The 16,658-nt window shown below is 46.3% G+C and overlaps 1 protein-coding gene across 1 annotated transcript in view; it reads right to left on the bottom strand.

Annotated features, from left to right (window-relative positions):
- Window positions 1-3,655: 3,655 nt before the first annotated feature.
- ZNF638 (zinc finger protein 638) overlaps window positions 3,656-16,658 on the bottom strand; it is a 24,864-nt gene continuing 11,861 nt past the window's right edge. The window contains exons 7-23 of the mRNA XM_057387077.1: window positions 16,110-16,171; window positions 15,925-15,968; window positions 15,564-15,635; window positions 15,000-15,158; window positions 14,516-14,565; window positions 14,112-14,243; window positions 13,729-13,857; window positions 12,597-12,638; window positions 11,837-11,977; window positions 10,370-10,579; window positions 10,076-10,125; window positions 8,281-9,574; window positions 7,860-7,919; window positions 5,599-6,469; window positions 5,191-5,283; window positions 4,273-4,391; window positions 3,656-3,970 (exon numbers count right to left, since the gene is read on the bottom strand). Coding sequence (XP_057243060.1) covers window positions 3,917-3,970; window positions 4,273-4,391; window positions 5,191-5,283; window positions 5,599-6,469; window positions 7,860-7,919; window positions 8,281-9,574; window positions 10,076-10,125; window positions 10,370-10,579; window positions 11,837-11,977; window positions 12,597-12,638; window positions 13,729-13,857; window positions 14,112-14,243; window positions 14,516-14,565; window positions 15,000-15,158; window positions 15,564-15,635; window positions 15,925-15,968; window positions 16,110-16,171 — 3,582 coding nt within the window. The 3' untranslated portion in view covers window positions 3,656-3,916. The remainder of the gene's footprint in view (window positions 3,971-4,272; window positions 4,392-5,190; window positions 5,284-5,598; window positions 6,470-7,859; window positions 7,920-8,280; window positions 9,575-10,075; window positions 10,126-10,369; window positions 10,580-11,836; window positions 11,978-12,596; window positions 12,639-13,728; window positions 13,858-14,111; window positions 14,244-14,515; window positions 14,566-14,999; window positions 15,159-15,563; window positions 15,636-15,924; window positions 15,969-16,109; window positions 16,172-16,658) is intronic.

Consider the following 16,658-nt stretch of genomic DNA (forward strand, 5'->3'; position numbering starts at 1 on the left):
GCCTGCCCCCGGCACTGCCCCTGCCCGGACCCCCGCCCGCGTCCTGCCCGGGACCCCCGGCCGTCCCCTGCCCGCCCCGCCCCGTTAAGCGGCCCCGTTCCTCTCCCTGTGTGACCGAACCCCTCGAACGGGGGACACCGGGGCCGCCTGCTCACCTGTGTCACCACCGTGTCCCCGCTGTCCCATCACCGTGTCCCCACCGTCCCATCATCACCGTTTCCCCGCTGTCCCATCATCGTGTCCCCACCATCCCCTCATTGTGTCCCCGCTGTCCCCAGCCCCCGCAGTGTCCCCTCTGTCCCATCACCGCGTCCGGGAGGGGTCCGGGGGTCTGCGGGGGCTCCTCCTGCCGCAGCAGCGGCGGCGCCGGCCGAGCCCGGGGACCCGGGAGGTCCCGGAGCCGCCGGTGCGGGCGGAGCGGGGCTGAACCCGGCGGCGAGGGGCGGCCCCCGGCCCCGACCCCTCGGAGATACCCCGGGTGGGAGCCGGAGGAGCGGCTCGGGGGGCCGGGGAAGGGGTCTGGGTCCTGCCTCTCCCCCTACCCTGCGTGGGGTGTCACCAGCGCTCGTTTTCCGCCCCAAAAGAACTTCCCCGGCTTGACKTTTCCTTCTTTTATTGGGATTTTTTGCGGGCGCGGAGCGGGCGGCGGAGCGGAGCTGGCGCTGGTCCCATCCCTGTCCCTTGTCCCCATCCCTGTACCCTCCGGGGGTGCCCCAAAGCCCTGCTCGGCTGAGGAATGAACGGGACAGGGTCCTTCGGCTCGGTGTCACCCAGGGGTGCTCCGGGGGGCCGAGATCCTTTGGATGACAGCGGGGACACTGGGGACAAGGGGGCTGGGATGGCTTTTTTTCGGGGCTGCGGCAGCTCCTGCCTCCCGTCGAGGCGCTGGAAAGGGCCCAGGAGGGGCGGCCGTGACTCAGCCCCACGTGACGGAGCTTTCGAGGTTYGCAGAATCGCCGGCCCCGCTGCTGGCCCCGTTCCCGGCTGCCCCCGATTGGGGCTGGCTCAGCACTGGCCGCGATTTCAGGAATTTCCTGGGGCGGCGTTCCAGCGCTGGGGGCTGCCACATCCCGCTCCGAGATGMCTTAAAGGCGCCGTGGCCTTTCCCGGCACGAACCCCACCGGGAAGATGTGTCCTCTCGACACCCCACAACTGAAATGGGGTCAGCAGCGGGGCCAAAGCCACCGAGCACCGATGGGACAGTCCCCTCCAGGGCAGTGCCACTGTCCCCGTGTTCCCGGAGTCCTTCCCACAGGAATGCTACCAATGAATGTCACCCCACCTGTGCTGGAGTCTRGGATTTCCTGGCTGAACCTCCTCASGCTGTCACGGTCCCACTCTCGGGTGTGTCCAGATGTCTCTGCACGACCCCATCCTCCCCCAGTGTCACCTGCGCTGCTCRCTCCCTGTCACCTGTGGGGGACAACCCCTCCTGCACACCCCCGGTGTCATGTGGGGCCAGGAGCTGCAGGTCCAGGGCTGCCCCCTGCTGGCTCTGGATGGTTCCAGAAGGTTCCAAAAGGTTCTAGAATGTCCTCGTGGTGCCAGGGTGATCCTTTGTGACACAGGAACTGTGCTGTGCCCAGACCTCAGTGTGACCCCAAAGGGTTCAGGGCTGTTCTCAGGAGCTCCCGGGATCCCTCGGTGGCACAGGATGGAGATGTCCATGGAGAAGGTGAATCCCAACTCCCAGGGGCTGCGGAGCTTCCAGTCCCAGGAGGGACAGGGGATGTTGGCCACGGAGCAGGAATTCTGCGGTCCCAAAGGGCTGTGCCAAGGGGGACAGGGCACAGATCCACAGCGATGCCGAGGGCACGCAAAGATATCCCAAGGGATGAGTCAGGGGCACGTCCATGGATACAAAGATGTRTCCCAATGGCTGGGCTTAATCACCCAGGAGATGTCCCAAATGGAAAAATTCATCGACCAGGAGYTGTGCCGAGAGAAAGGCAGGAGAGATCGGGAACTGTGCCAAGGACAAGGCAACAGGGACAAGGATTTGTCCCAATGGGAAAAATTCACCAGCCAAGAGYGGTGCCAAGGGGAACCCAATGGATCCCAAGAGATGTCCCGTTGGGAAGACCCCACTGACCAAGGGAAAGCTGAAATATCCCAAAAGCGGTGCCTGTGGGAAGCTGAGAGAGAACCAGAGCAGTGCCAAGAAGTCAAGGGATATAGAAGTCTGTCCCAATGGGAAGACTTGATCAACCAGGAGATGTCCCAAATGGAGGAGTTTATCGACCAAGAGCTGTCCCAAATCAAAGATTGCATTGATCAAGAGATGTCCCAAATGGGAAATTCCATCAGCCAGGAACTGTGTCAAGGAAAAGCCAAGAGACATCAAGAACAGTGCCAAGGGGAAGTCAACGGATCCAAAAATTTGTCCCCATGGGAAGAACCCATCAAGCAAGGGATGTCCCAAATGGAAGAGGCATTCCAAATGGAAAAACTCATGCAGGACACATCCCAAATGGAAGAACCCATCAACCAAGGGATGTCCCAAATGGAAGACCTGATCCACCAAGATCCATGCCAAGGAAAAGCCAAGAAACACCAACAACGGTGCCAAGGAAACGCCAACAGATACAAAAATCTGTCCCAATGGGAAGATCTAATCCACCGAGAGATGTCCCAAATGGAAGAATTCATTGACCAAGAGATGCCCCCAATGGAAGAATTCCCTGACCAAAATCTGTGCCCAGAGGAAACCAAGAGACCCCCACAGCAGAGCCAGGGGGAAGTCAACCAATATAAAAGTCTCTCCCAATGGGAAGAATTCATCAAGCAGGAGATGTCCCAATGGGAAAGGCTTTAGTGACTGAGAGCGGTGCCAAGGACAATCCCATGGARCAGGGAACCATCGGTGCTGGGATCAGCATCCTCCAGCCCTGCCCATCCCAACCCCCCAGGCCTTTCCTATATCCACAGCTGCTCTCCAGACCCCAGCACTGATCCCACTGCAGGAAGTTCAGCATTCCAGGAGTTCATCCACGTTTCCCCTTCCCCACTAAATGGGGAGAAATGGTTTGCACGTGCTCCCCAAAAAGGTAGCGGGTGCCACGTGTCCCAGCCATGAGCAAAGGGAATAAAGGAATTGTTTGGGTTGGAAAAATCCTCTGATACCTCGAGCCAAACTGTGCCCCGGCTCTGCCCAGGCCACCACTGACCGTGTCCCCAAGTGCCACAATCATGGGGCGTTAAATCCTTCCAGGAATGGGGACTCCACCACTATCAGGGCAGGACAGCCCTTTCCAAGAAAAAAATTTTCCCAATATTCAACCTAAACTTCCCCTGGCCCAGCCTGAGACCGTTCCCTCTCATCCCATCCCGTTCCCTGTTCCCAGATCCCAATTCCCACCTGGCTCCAGCCCTTCAGGGAGTTGTGCAGAGTCAGAAGGTCCCCTCTGATCCCCTCTTCTCCAGGCTGAGCCCCTCTCCCAGCTCCCTCAGCCGCTCCTGGGGCTCCCAGATCCTTCCCCAGTTCCTTCTCTGGACTCCATCCATCCATCCCTGTCCATCCATCCATCCATCCATCCATCCATCCATCCATCCATCCATCCATCCATCCATCCATCCATCCCTGTCCATCCATCCATCCATCCATCCATCCATCCCTCCATCCCCTGTGTGACCCAGAGTTACCAAACCCCAAGGAACAGCCCCAAACACAAGCCCTGGGGTAACTATACAGTAAGAACATTTATTTCCTGGGGACACTGGGAACAGCCTCTCCCACGTSGCATGATCGGGGACACGGATCCAACCCCCACCGCGTTTGGGTTTTGTCTGTTCCCAGCTCCAATTTTTTACACCAGGGGTGCTCCTTCCTGACCCCAAATGGCAAAAGAAATCCCAAATACACAGAACCGACTGGCCCCGAAGGGTCATTCCAGGGAAGGTCCTTCTGTGCTCCCATCACCTGGAGCTCGGCTCTTCCTCGCTGTTATCCTGCTGCTTGGCCATGAATTTCTGTGGGAGCAAAGGGAGAAGAGATGGTRCTGTTGGGATATTCCAGAATCATCCCCTAAAACCAGGAACACCAGGGTCAGGTGGGATTTGTCCCAAAACACCCCAAATTTGGCACTCAAGATGACATCTTGGGAATGTGGCCGAATCTCAGGGATCAGGATTCCCCACAATCTGGGCATCAAATAAAAATATTCCGTATTCCCACAGGCCATGTATTCCCAAATCCCATGAACTCCCAGGGAATTCTCCACACCCCTGAATCCCAGGATTTGGGGGGATATTCCCATTTTCCTGGGTGGTACCTCCATGTTCTGCCGGTGCAGGGGCGTCCTGCAGTGGTTGATCATGGAGGGTTCGTCGGCGTAGAAGAGGGAGCAGATCTGGCAGAAGAATCCAGCTTTGGGAACCAGGATGTCCAGAGCTGAGGATACACCACAGTCACCACACCCCGCTCCCAGAAATGTTCCAACCTCACCTTCCTTCAATTTGGGATTCCTCAGGGGGAAATCGCAGTTCTTTTAAGATTCCAAAAATCGGGTTTCTCACCCAAGCTGGTTCCTGCCCTCTTTCAAGGAACAGGTTATCCCCATTTCCAATAAACTTGTAGTTTTCTGGGAATGGAGCAATCAACCCCATGGAGGTTGGAGCAGTTCCTGAAGGAATGACCCCATGAAAGTTGGAGCAGTTCCTGAAGGAATGACCCCCTGGAAATTGGAGCAGTTCCTGAAGGAATGACCCCCTGGAAATTGGAGCAGTTCCTGAAGGAATGACCCCATGGAAATTGGAGCAGTTCCTGAAGGAATGACCCTATGGAAATTGGAGCAGTTCCTGAAGGAATGACCCCATGTAATTCAATCAATCTCTACACTCCCATTTCACAGCTCTGGTAAACAATTCCCTCCTTTCCTAAAGTTAGGAATACAAATCACCACRGGATGGGAACACTCAGGAGATACCACACAGTGCTGGGCTAATATTCAGWAATTCCACCAGTATTTGAAAATTTTAAGGAAAAAAAACACTTTCCGTGTGAGGCTTCCAAGTTTAACCAACTGGTTCAACACAGATTTGGAGGAGACAAAGGAAAAAACCACAGATTTTGGGCCCTGACTTTGAGGTTCACTGTGGTTGTGAGGCATGGAAGGAATTTCCAAATGGGCAGGAAAGAATGTTCCAGCCTGGAAAACGCGGAGTGTTTGTGGTGGTTTCTCTGGATTTACCTTTGGGAGTGCTCTGTGTCTTGGGGACGCMTGGAAAAGCTGTTTTCTTCTGCTGAGACTTTGGTTCTGCATCTCCTGATCCCAGCTGAGCTGCTGGAGAAAGAAATGCACGTTGGAATGGGATCRTGGAATGATGGAATTGGATCGTGAAATGATGGAACAGAATCACAGAATGATGGAATTGAATCGTGGAGTGATGGAATGGGATCATGGAATTATGGAATAGGATCATGGAATTGTGGAAGGATGGAGTGGAATCATGGAAGGATGGAACGGGATCACGGAATGAAGGAATGGGATCATGGAATGGTTTTGGGTTGGGAAGAACCTAAAGGACATGGACAGGGACACCTTCCACYRGCCCAAGTGGTTCCAAGCCCCAAATGACCTTGCCTTGAGGCTCCTCACCTTTTGGCTTGGAGATTTCAGCCATTTCCTCCTCTGGACTGGTAACTCCCAGAATTCCCATTTCTTCCGGTCCTGCAACGGCGACGATATCTTCATCGTCTTCATCCTCGGGCAGGTTTTTCCCAGGGAAAGCGTTTTCTTCTTCCTCATCCCCGACTTCATCGACTGTAACAAAGTTGAGTTCCTCTTTGAGGTGATTGAAGTCGGCCAGGAAATCATCCTCATCCTCGTTAACCTCATCCAGAGTCACCAGGGGATTGTCCTCGTTGTCCTCCTGGATCTCGTCCACGGTCACCAAGGCGTTGGGATCGTCGGGCACCTGGGAGGCCGCGCAATCCCCGGGATTGCCTTTCCCCTCCTCGGCGCTCAGCTCTGCCGGTTCGTTCAGGGGCAGCTCCTCCACCTCCCCGATCTCATCCACCGTCACCAAGGGCTCGGCCTTCAGATCCCGCTCCTCGAATTCCGCCCGGGGCCCGTCCCGCTGGGATMCGGGCTCCTCCTGCTCCGAGATCTCGTCCAGCGTCAGCAGCGCCTGCGGATCCTTCACCGCTTCCGACAGCTCCTCCTCTTCCGCCACCTCATCCACCACCACCAGGCCCTGGGGGTCGACGCCCGGCAGCGGCACCGGGGCGTCCTCCTCCTCCCCGATCTCATCCAAGGTGACAAAGGACAGCTCACCTTCGGCCGCGCTCGCTCCGGAGCTCTTCCCTTTCCTCCTCTTGGGCGCCGGCTCCGAAGGGGTGGCTTTGGGCCCTTCTTTTCTCTTGCCCCTGGGGGGGTTTCGCCGCGTGCTCACCGGGGACTCGGCTTCCTCCACCACCTCGTCCACCGTGACGAATTCGTCCAGRTTAAACGGGAAGAGCTCCTCTTCCTGGGAACAGAAAAAGATCGAAACATCATTCCTGGGAGAAACATCCACACATTGRATCCAAGAGGGAAAAAAAAATCCCCAAATTTAATTTGAGGGTGAAAAAAAAGTGTTCAGGGCTTCGATCCYAGCATTTGTGCTGAGTAATTAATTTAATTGAGCTAAGGTTTAGCTCAGGAACCCAAAGCCCTTTGCAAAATTGCAGCGGATCAATAGGTCATAAAATAAAGTGAGTAAAATTCARTGGGTAAAATTCAGCAGATGAAATCCAGTGGATAAAATCTAGTGGGTAAAATCCAATGGATAAAACCCAGCAGATGAAATTCAGTGGATAAAATTCAATGAATAAAATCCAATGGAAAAATTTCAGTGGATAAAAATCAATAGATAAAATTCAATGGATAAAATTTAGTTGGTAAAAATCAATGAATAAAATCCACTGGATAAAACTCAGTGGATAAAAATGGATAAAATTCAATGAATAAAATTCAGTGGGTAAAAATCAATGAATAAAGTCCACTGGATAGAACTCAGTGGATAAAGGTCAATGGATAAAATCCAGCAGATGAAATTCAGTGGATAAAATGCAATGGATGAAATCCATTGGATAAAATTCAATTAATAAAATCCAGTGGAAAAAAATCTCAGTGGATAAAACTCAGTGGGTAAAGCTCAGTGGGAAAAATCCAACAGAAAAAAAATCAACGGATAAAATCCAATGGATGGAATTCAATCAATAAAATTCCTTCCAGTTAGAAGATCTGGGTCTAAATGAATGGATGCCTCACCCCAAATGATGCCTCTGATTCCTTCMGTCAATAATTCCAATTTTTTGTTGCTTTTTCCTCCTGAAATATTCCACACCACCCTCAAATTCCGGTAGATATTTAACACAGGAAAAGGGAAAAAACTCCTGCCCAGCTGAATCTGAAGGCCAAGGTGAGATGGAAGCAGGAAAATAATCTGAAATTTAAAGAGTTTGTGCCCTTTCCTCCTTTTTCTTTTTAAAATCCTAAAGAATATCAGGAATAAAGTGCTTCCCAATAGTCTCAGCTCCGTGAGCCTGGAAACAGTGACCGAGAGATCCAAAGGGAAACCAATCCCAAAGGGATTCCAGCATCTCAAAGTTCATGTCACTGACACTGGATGCAAGAAGGGCAGGAATTTGGTGATCCTGCTGTGGAGAGAGGGGGAAGATTCCCAAGAGCAGCACCCAGGAGTGCTGTCACAGAATCCTGGAATGGTTTGGGYTGGAAAAGACSTTAAATCKCAYCCAATCCCACTCCTGGGAGCCAGTCCAGGTGGCTCCAAACYCCATCCAACCSACTCTGGRACATCAAAATTCCACTTTCCCATACCCTGTGTCCTTTTAATCCCATGGTTCCATCCTTACCTCCTTCTGTTTCCCACCAGTGCCGCTTTTCCAAGCTGCAGCACCGCCCCTGCCGGGAGCCTGCGAAAGGAGACCGAAAATTCCTATGAAATCCTGGGAAATCCCAACAATCGCCAAGCTCAGCTATCTCTGGCCTCGAGGAGCTGCTTGGGGTCATCCCCACGGCCACTCCAGGGATCTGCCACTGCCAGTGACACCGGGCTCAGGAGCCCCTTTTCGGTGGCTGAGGTCTGCAGAGAGAATTCCAGCTGCTTAGAGGACACGCAGCTCATTCCTTCTGCTCCGGAGCTACTCCAAGGAATTCAGTCAGGACACAACTCCTAAGGTAGCCCAGGGATTTATGGAAAAGGGAAAGGGAGCACGATCCCAGTATCCTGGACCGGGAGAAGCACAGGGAACACCGGCATTCCTCACTCCTCACCTGATTGCCACCAGGCTCTTCCTTCGTGCTGGATATTCCGCTCTCTCCCTCCTGGCACTGCTTTGAGCCAGCCCTGGATTCCCCCTGGGAGTCCTTTTCCTGCTGGGATGAGCCCTTCCCGCCATCTCCCTGTCCATCTGATCCTGAATTTCCATTCCCTCTCCCTTGGCTGCTCTCAGATCCCGGCTGAGCTGTGGCTTTGGATGGGATTTTCTTCTCCGCCCCTGCTTGGCCCCGGGGTTCTGTTTTGGGGGGGATTTTCTGCTCCCCGGCTTTTCCCAAGGAAGGCTCGCTGATCCTCACAGGAATTCTCTGCTTGAGGATATCYGGGACAGACACCACCGCCTTCAGGAGGGTTTTGCCAAGGCAGGATTCCTTGAGGGATGCAGTGGGATTTAACGGAGCTGCCGGGCAGCTTTCGTCGGGTTTGGCAGCTGCCGTCCCTTTATTTTGGTGAGGTTTTACCGAACTTCCCGTGTGGCCGTCACCAACGGCATTCCCAGAGTTTTCCACGGCAGTCCCACCCTTGGGTGATGATTTTCCAGGTGGTTTCTCTGGCTCCACCCCAGCCTTSACCAAACTCTTCCCGGGATTTTCCCCCGCAGCTTTGGGCACGGATTCCTCCGCCTTCGCTTCCCTCTCTGCTTCATCTGCATCCGATTTTTTCCCCGGACCCTCTGTGGTTTTAGGGACAGTTTTCCTCTCTGTTGATGGTTCCTGGCTGTTTTTCCCAGCCTCGGGAATGGGAGTTTTTTCCAGAGTGTCCAGCTCCTTGCTCGGCTGRGTGACACCGGGTGACGCCGGATCCACGGAAGCCTCATCCAACCTCGGGGACGCCACTCCAGGGCCGGCTCCCGGGATCGCTGCTGGCTCCCCTTCAGCCTTGCTGGATGATTCCACAGGTTCCATGGCAGGAGAAGACAACTCCTCATCCTCCTTTTTGATTTCCTTCTCCGCAGCAAACTCTGGCTCGGGATGAGCCTCTTCCTTCCCCGCTCCAGAAAGCGCCGCCGGATTCGCTTCCAACCCCGCTCCAGGCGATTTGGCACCAGCAGGAGCCACAGGAACTCCAATCCCAGGATCCACACCCTCCGTGTCCATCCCTGTGGGTAATTCCCTCGCKGCTTCTCCTGGGTGGGACTCCAAAACCTTGTGCTGTCCCTCTGGAATCTCCTCCGGGACATTTGGGGTGGAAACAAGTCCTTTCTTTGCCGCCCTGGGCTCTCCTGATGGATTTGCAGCTGCTCCCCACGCTTCTGGAATTTTTTTCAAGCCAGGGCTAAATGCATTGAAAAGAAACAGAAGAAATCAAACCATGTGTGGAGAATTCTACAGTTTACCAAAAAGCTCTCGGTGCTACTGGCTTTTTCCTGGAGCATTCCCAGGAATCCCTTTGGGACCAGCAGCACAGGTTAGAAGGGAAATGAGGAAGGTTTGAGTGGTTGGGRATGGGAATAACAGAGCCAGGGATGAAGGGAAGAGCTGCAGGATGGAACTGAAGGTGCCTAAAATTATCCCGGCAGCACGAGGAGCCTGACACACCTGCCAGGACCTGAGCAGAGGACTAAAACCAAGGAAAACCCCACAGAAAATAGGATTTTGCCCCGTTTTYCCCATATTTTTTGGAGAGAATCCCAGATATTTTTATATACAAAGCACACAGATYGGGAAGGAGGAGCTCACAGTGGGTTTGTCCATGGAGCTGGGCACCCAAATCCCAAATCCCATCCCTTGGATGGACATTCCAAGAGGAAAAGAAACGGATAAAAACCCCAAAAACACCCACAGGCCGTACCTTCCTCTGCTACCTTCCTCTTTCTTCACTTCCCTTTTCCCACYTTCAGCCTGGAACAAAAAACCCAGGGTCAGCATTCGCCACTTCCAGAGGGATAAGTGCCAGACTCCCACATCCCACCAACCCCAAACGAGGCACCAGGAAGGCAAAACACCGGGAAATTGGTCTAAATCCCACTCCTGAAGTTTGGAATAAAACCCCTGGAATAAAACCCCTGGAAGTTTTTATCCCAGAACACCCCAGCGGCCATTCCCCCCTTGTCCCAAAACACCAAATCCCCTGGGAAATCCCAACCCCAGAACCTCTTTGTGGGAAGCTTTTTCCACCCCGAAAAAAAACCCCAAAAAGCCGGAATGCTGAGAAAATCAGGAATTTTACCTCGGGAATGTTTTCCATGGGGGACAGTGAGCAGGTGAGGGTGTGTTCCCCCATGGAATAGGGGTATTGCTGCAGGAAACTGTGCATGGCAYGGGCGGATTTGGGACTGTCCAGCTGCAGGATGGCCTGGGGGGAACAAATTCCCGTTAATTCCTCAGATTTTCCCAGTTCCCGGATAAATCCAGAGAATTCCTAAAATCTGCTGGAAATTCCTGCTTTTATCCCTTCAGGTTTTAACCTTAAAAAGGGTTAAAATCACCTTAAAAGGTCTCRATTTGTGCCCTAAATATGGAAATATTTTGATTTTTCCTTGCTCTTTTTTTATTTGAAAAACATTTTCCTGTTTTTTTGGGATTTCATGAACATTGGCCTTGTTTTTTTGGAATTTAAGAAATATCTGCTGCGATTTTTGGGGATTTCAACAATATTTTCCTGCTTTTTTTTAAATTTTAAGAATATTTTCTTAGATTCTTTTTGGATTGCAGGATTTCAAAAACATTTGCCTCGTTTTTTTGGGATTTCAAACACATTTCCCTCTTTTTTTTTTGGATTTCAAACACATTTCTGCAGCTTTTTGGGATTTCAACATTTTCCTAAATTTTTTTTTATTTCAACATTTTCCTCATTTTTTTCCCCAACATTACCATTTTGTATATTTTTTTTCCCAACAATATTTTCTTCATTTTTTTGCGATTTCAATTACATTTTCATCGTTTTTTTTTAAATTTCAAAACAATTTTCCTCTTTGGATTTCAAAACGATTTCCCTCCTTTTTTTTGGGGTTTCAAGAACTTTTTCCTGTTTTTTGTATTTCAAAACCTTGGATTTTCTTTTATTTCAAATGCATTTTCCTAGGCTTTTTTTGGATTTCAAAAATATTTTCCTCATTTTTTTTGGATTACAAGCACATTTTTTCAGTTTTTTGGGATCTAAGAATATTTTAATTTTGAAATCCTCCTGTTTGATGGTTTGGTGACAAAAGGACCCAAAATAATCGGTGAAAACACAAGCAGAATTCCATTTAATTGGAATGAAATAAATTAATTAAAATCCACATGCAGGGATTCCATTGGATTCCTCCAATTAAAATCCAAGGAGAATTGCAATATCGGAATTCCTTTTCTTAAAAATTAAAAATAAAAACATTAAAAATTTGAAAATTTAAACAATTAAAATTAAAAATATTAAGCTAAATTTTTTTTAAAAAGAAGCAGTCACTACTGAGTGTCCCACGCCAAAAATTTTATCAATTCTGACATTTCCACTCCTTAAAAATTCTGTTTTCTCCCAAATTTCTCCTAAAAAAATCAAATTTCCCCCCCCCCCAAAAAAGTCGCTTTGCACCATAAAAACCGATTTAATTTTTAATTAAACGAATTTTACCCTGTTTTTATTCTTCAACACCACATAATGATCRACTTTTCCAAATCGAAGTCCCACACAAACCACTTCCAATTCCCGGTATCCGTCGTCCGGGAGATTCCCGAGGTACACGAACTGCTGCTGGATGGATTCCGTGTTCACCTACAAAAATTTGGGATAAAAAACCCCCCATTTTTAATACTTTTTCAAAATAATTTAATTTTTTCTCCTTTTATATAGGGAGAAAAGCCCCACAGACAACATGGGTGAATTTTGGAATAAATCCTAGAATTTTTGGGGGATCGAATTCCAAAGGATTGCACCACAGATTCCCAAAATCCCAAATAATTTGGAGCTTTAATATTTGGGAACTGGGTGTGTTTTAGGGTTGGTTTGTGCCCAGGAAGGAGCACATGTTCCCAGGAATATTCCCAATTAGAAATTCTTTGGGGATTAATTTCTTCATTAATTTCTTCATTAATTTATTCATTAATTTATTGCTTGAAATGTGCTGTTTTTTGGGGTTTTTTTAACCAAATTCCACTGTTTTTAGAGTCATTCCTGCACCAATAATCCCAAACTTTCACCTCTGAGGAAATTCCATTTTATCCTTTATTTTCACAGCAGAAATAAAGGATAAAAATGCATTTATCCCAAACTGCACCACACAGGAATGCTGAGGATGAGGATTCTCAGCTCCCAAAAAATATTTAATTCCAGAGGAAACTTGGATAATGATAATAAATGAACAGAAAATTCAGGATAATGAGGAGGGACTCACCTTGGGGTCAGAATCTTTAATGAGGGCAGTGAAAATCGCTTCCTTTAAAGAGAAAAAAAAAATTAAAGCTGTAACATAAAATAAAATAAAATATATAACAAAAACAATAATAGCAATAAGAGTAATATAATAACAATAACAAATAATGAAAAACAATGATATTAGTAATAATAAAAATTAATAAAGTAACAATACAGCAATAATAATAAAAACAGTAATAAATGTAATAGTAATAACAATGACAAAAATACAATAATAATAATGAAAGTAATAATAGTAAAAATTACAATGAAATAGTAAAAACATAATAATATAAAATTGCAATAAATGTAATACTAATAACAAAAATACCAATAACAATAATGAAAGTAATAATAAAAATTACAATAAAACAGTAAAAACATAATAATAAAAAAATAAAAACACAATAGTAATAATCCTGAAAATAATAGACAATAATAACAAATAATGAAAACCAGTAATAGTATAATTGTAATGACAGTARGAATAGTAATAATCGCAAAAATAGTAATTATTAATAATARAAGTAATTAATAAAAGTAATAATATTAATAATAGTATTAKTAATAGTATTAAAAATAGTAGCAATAGTAGTAAAAAAWWAAAAMMAWWAWWAAAAWWAMMAAAAWWAAAAAATAATTATAGTAATAACAATTAATAATAAAATATAATAGAAATAATAAAAATAGTAAAACAAAAGTAATAACAGTAATAACAACAATAAGGAACAATGAAAAACAATATTTATAATAACGATAATGACATAATAATAATATTAATAGTAATAATAATAAAACATGATAAATAGTAACAACACCAATAATAATAAAAATATCAATAAATTATGTAAATAATAAAAGTAATAATAGTAAAAATAAAAATTACAATAAAATAACAATAAAAATATAATAAAAAAAAATTGTGTCACTCACATCAAATCAGAATCCCAAAAAACACTGAATCAGAGAGCAATCCTCTGGAATAAACCCCTTGTTTTAAACACTGGGCAGCACTGAAAATTCACTTTAAATCCCAAATTAAATCCCAAATCCTGCTCTGAACAGAAACCTGGAATTTTTTTCCTGGAATTCCCATGGATTTCYRGACTCACCTCCTCCTTCACACTCCTGTACTGGGGTGCCAGGCTGATGCAGAGCTGATTCCCATCCAGGAACATCGGGAAGCAGCTGTAAAACTTCACCATGGAATCAGCAGCATTTCTGTTGATCTCCACGTAAGCCTGAGAAAAGAGCCCAAAAAAATCCCAAAAAAAAGCAGGATTTATCCAAGGAATCTCCAACAATGCTTCCCACACCTCCTTACAGGTATTTAGGATGCTTTTCCAGGGGGAAATCCCATAAAATCCCAAGGGAAATACCTTTTTCCAGAGGGAAATCTCATAAGAAATACCTTTTTCCAGGGGAAAATCCCAAAAAATCCCAAGGGAAATACTTTTTTCCAGGGGGAAATCCCATAAAATCCCAAGGGAAATACCTTTTTGTGGGAGGAGAGGATCAGCATATCCCGCAGACCTCCGAAGGGTTTGGCCAGGTTGGAAATTTCCTCCACGGAATATCCTTTGTCGGGAAGGTTGGAAATGAGCACCACGCACATCTCATCGGGGTCCTGGCAGGAAAATTTATGGAATTTTTAGGGATTTTTCTCCTTCCAAATCCAATCTGATTGCTCAGAGCTGGTTGCTTCATTCCAAGGAAAATTGGGATGGGATCAGAGCATCCTGGGATTGTGGGAAGTTCCCTGCCCATGGGAAGGGTGGGATCAGATGGGATTTAAATCCCTTCCACATCCCAAATAATTTCAGTTTTTTCTTCCCAGAAATAAACAGGGAAAAGATTGAAATTCCTATAATTCCCACAATTCCTGCAGTTCCCACTGACCTTCTTGGCTGGATCTGGYGATTCCTCGTTCTCTGTGGGCGTTGGAGGCTCTGAAAAAAACAGAATAAAAGAGTTCAGCCCTTGAGAATTCCTTAAAAAACTCAGGGATTTAATTTCCCTGCATTTCATTTTATCCCTTGTGAAAAAAAAAAAAAATGTTCAACATTCCTTTAGGAGTGATACAACCTATTGGTGAGTTTATTCTCCAAACCATTCCAGGATTTTGGGATTCTGTAGCTAATTTTGGTATTTTCAGATTCCATCCCCTGGAATTCCTGTGTCATTCCCAATTTCCAGCCTCTCAGCCCATCATTAACCCAGCAGAGTTCTGAACCAATTTTCCAATTTTCCCCCTTTAATCGAAACTTTCCCCCACCTCAAACGCTTTCCCTGATCCATAAATCCAGGAGACATCCCAAAGTGGGATTTCCCACCCTACAGCTGGAAAAACCTCTGGAAATTTCCCTCATTTTCCTGGAATCACCTGCTGCAGGTCCAGGATYAGGCTCAGTCTCCGGAGCATCCCCAGGCTCGGTGATCCCGTCCTGTTCYGTGGAATTTTTGGGATCTGTCTCTTTTTGGGATTCCTCAACTTCCATCCCGGGTTCTGCTGGAGCCTGGGAATCTTCATCCTGAGGTTTTGCTGGTGGGAAAAAGGATCATTTGTTCCAATTCATTAATTGATTAATTAATCCATTTGGAAAAGCGGGATGAGCCAAAGGATTTTGTGTCTTCCCATAAAATAAAGCCCTCCTCTTCCTTAAAAACGGACAGGAAATGTTCCTACAGGGAAAACTTTGGGAAAAAAGGGAATACCTGGGGATGGGAAAGATCCACTTTTCCCAGCTCACCTCATTCCCTGCTATTTTTTTTTTCTATTCCCAAAAAAACCAGCACCAGATTCCTGGAAATTCCCCTATGGAATAGGCAAGGCTGGGAAAAATGGGAAAATTTAGATTTGCTGCCCGGAATTCCTTTTTTGGGAAGGGGCAGGAAAGCAGCTGATCCCATTTTCCAAGGGAAGGATCCAACATTTCCCTCCCCTCACCTGCAGTATTTGARGTTTTCTTGACTTTTCGCTCGCCAGGCGCTGTCGGTTTCTTGAGTTTTTCCTTTTTCCCTACAAAAAATTCCCAAAAAAACCCAGGATCAGAAATTTCGGATTATTTATTCTTCCTGAAGAATATAAAATCCATAAAAAAATCCAGATTAATCTGTAGGACATCAATGGACATGACAAAAAAAACCATCCCAAAATTTAAATTAATTCTAAAAATGTGCTTGAAAATTAATTTAAAAAAAATGTAAATTTTTAAACCCCACAAATTTCCATGAAAGAGCAATAAAATAAATTAATATAGAAAATTAATTCATTAATGAAACCAATTAATTAATTAATTAAGCCCCACCTGTCACGGGTTTGGGTGTCTTGGTGCTGGTGGTCGGAACTTTTCTGTCAAGAGGATAAAAAATACACAAAAAAATCAGTTTTAAAAATAATTAAAAAATATTAAATTCAATAAAACACAGGTCTGAGCCCATCTGGTTCCCAATTATTGTAATTAACGCTAATTAACTGAAAGGCAGCTCTTACTTGGTGCTTGTTGCAGTTTTTTTAGTGTTCAGAACTCGTTTTTTCACCGTTTTTTTGACCTGGAATGGGGAAAAAAATTGTGCTTTATTTATAAATAKAAATCTGGAATGATGAACTGCACTTCCATATTTATTTTCCCCCCCAAAAAATGGGGAAATCTGGAATGAGAAAGCGCACTTCGCTTTGACCAAAAAACCAGGAAAACATGGAATGAGGCAGTGCACTTCCACATTTATTTTTCTCAGAAAAAGTGGGAAATTTGGAATGAGGAATTACACTTCCATACTTCTTTTCCAAAAAAAAAAGGGAAAATCCAGAATGAGGAAGTGGCCTTTCATTTTTACCAAAAAATGGGCAAATTTGGAATGAGGAAGCACAATTTCCACCTTTATTTTTCCTGAAAAAGGGTAAATCTAGGTGAGAAAATACGCTTCCATTTTACAAAAAAAAGGGAAATTTGGGATGAGGAACTACACTTCCATATTTATTTTTCCCCCTAAAAATAGAGAAATCTGGAATAAGAAAGCGCACTTCGCTTTGACCAAAAAA

Source organism: Malurus melanocephalus, unplaced genomic scaffold (genome assembly GCF_030028575.1).
Source record: "Malurus melanocephalus ecotype Western Australia unplaced genomic scaffold, MMel_1.1 scaffold_1126, whole genome shotgun sequence".
NCBI classification, from domain to species: domain Eukaryota; kingdom Metazoa; phylum Chordata; class Aves; order Passeriformes; family Maluridae; genus Malurus; species Malurus melanocephalus.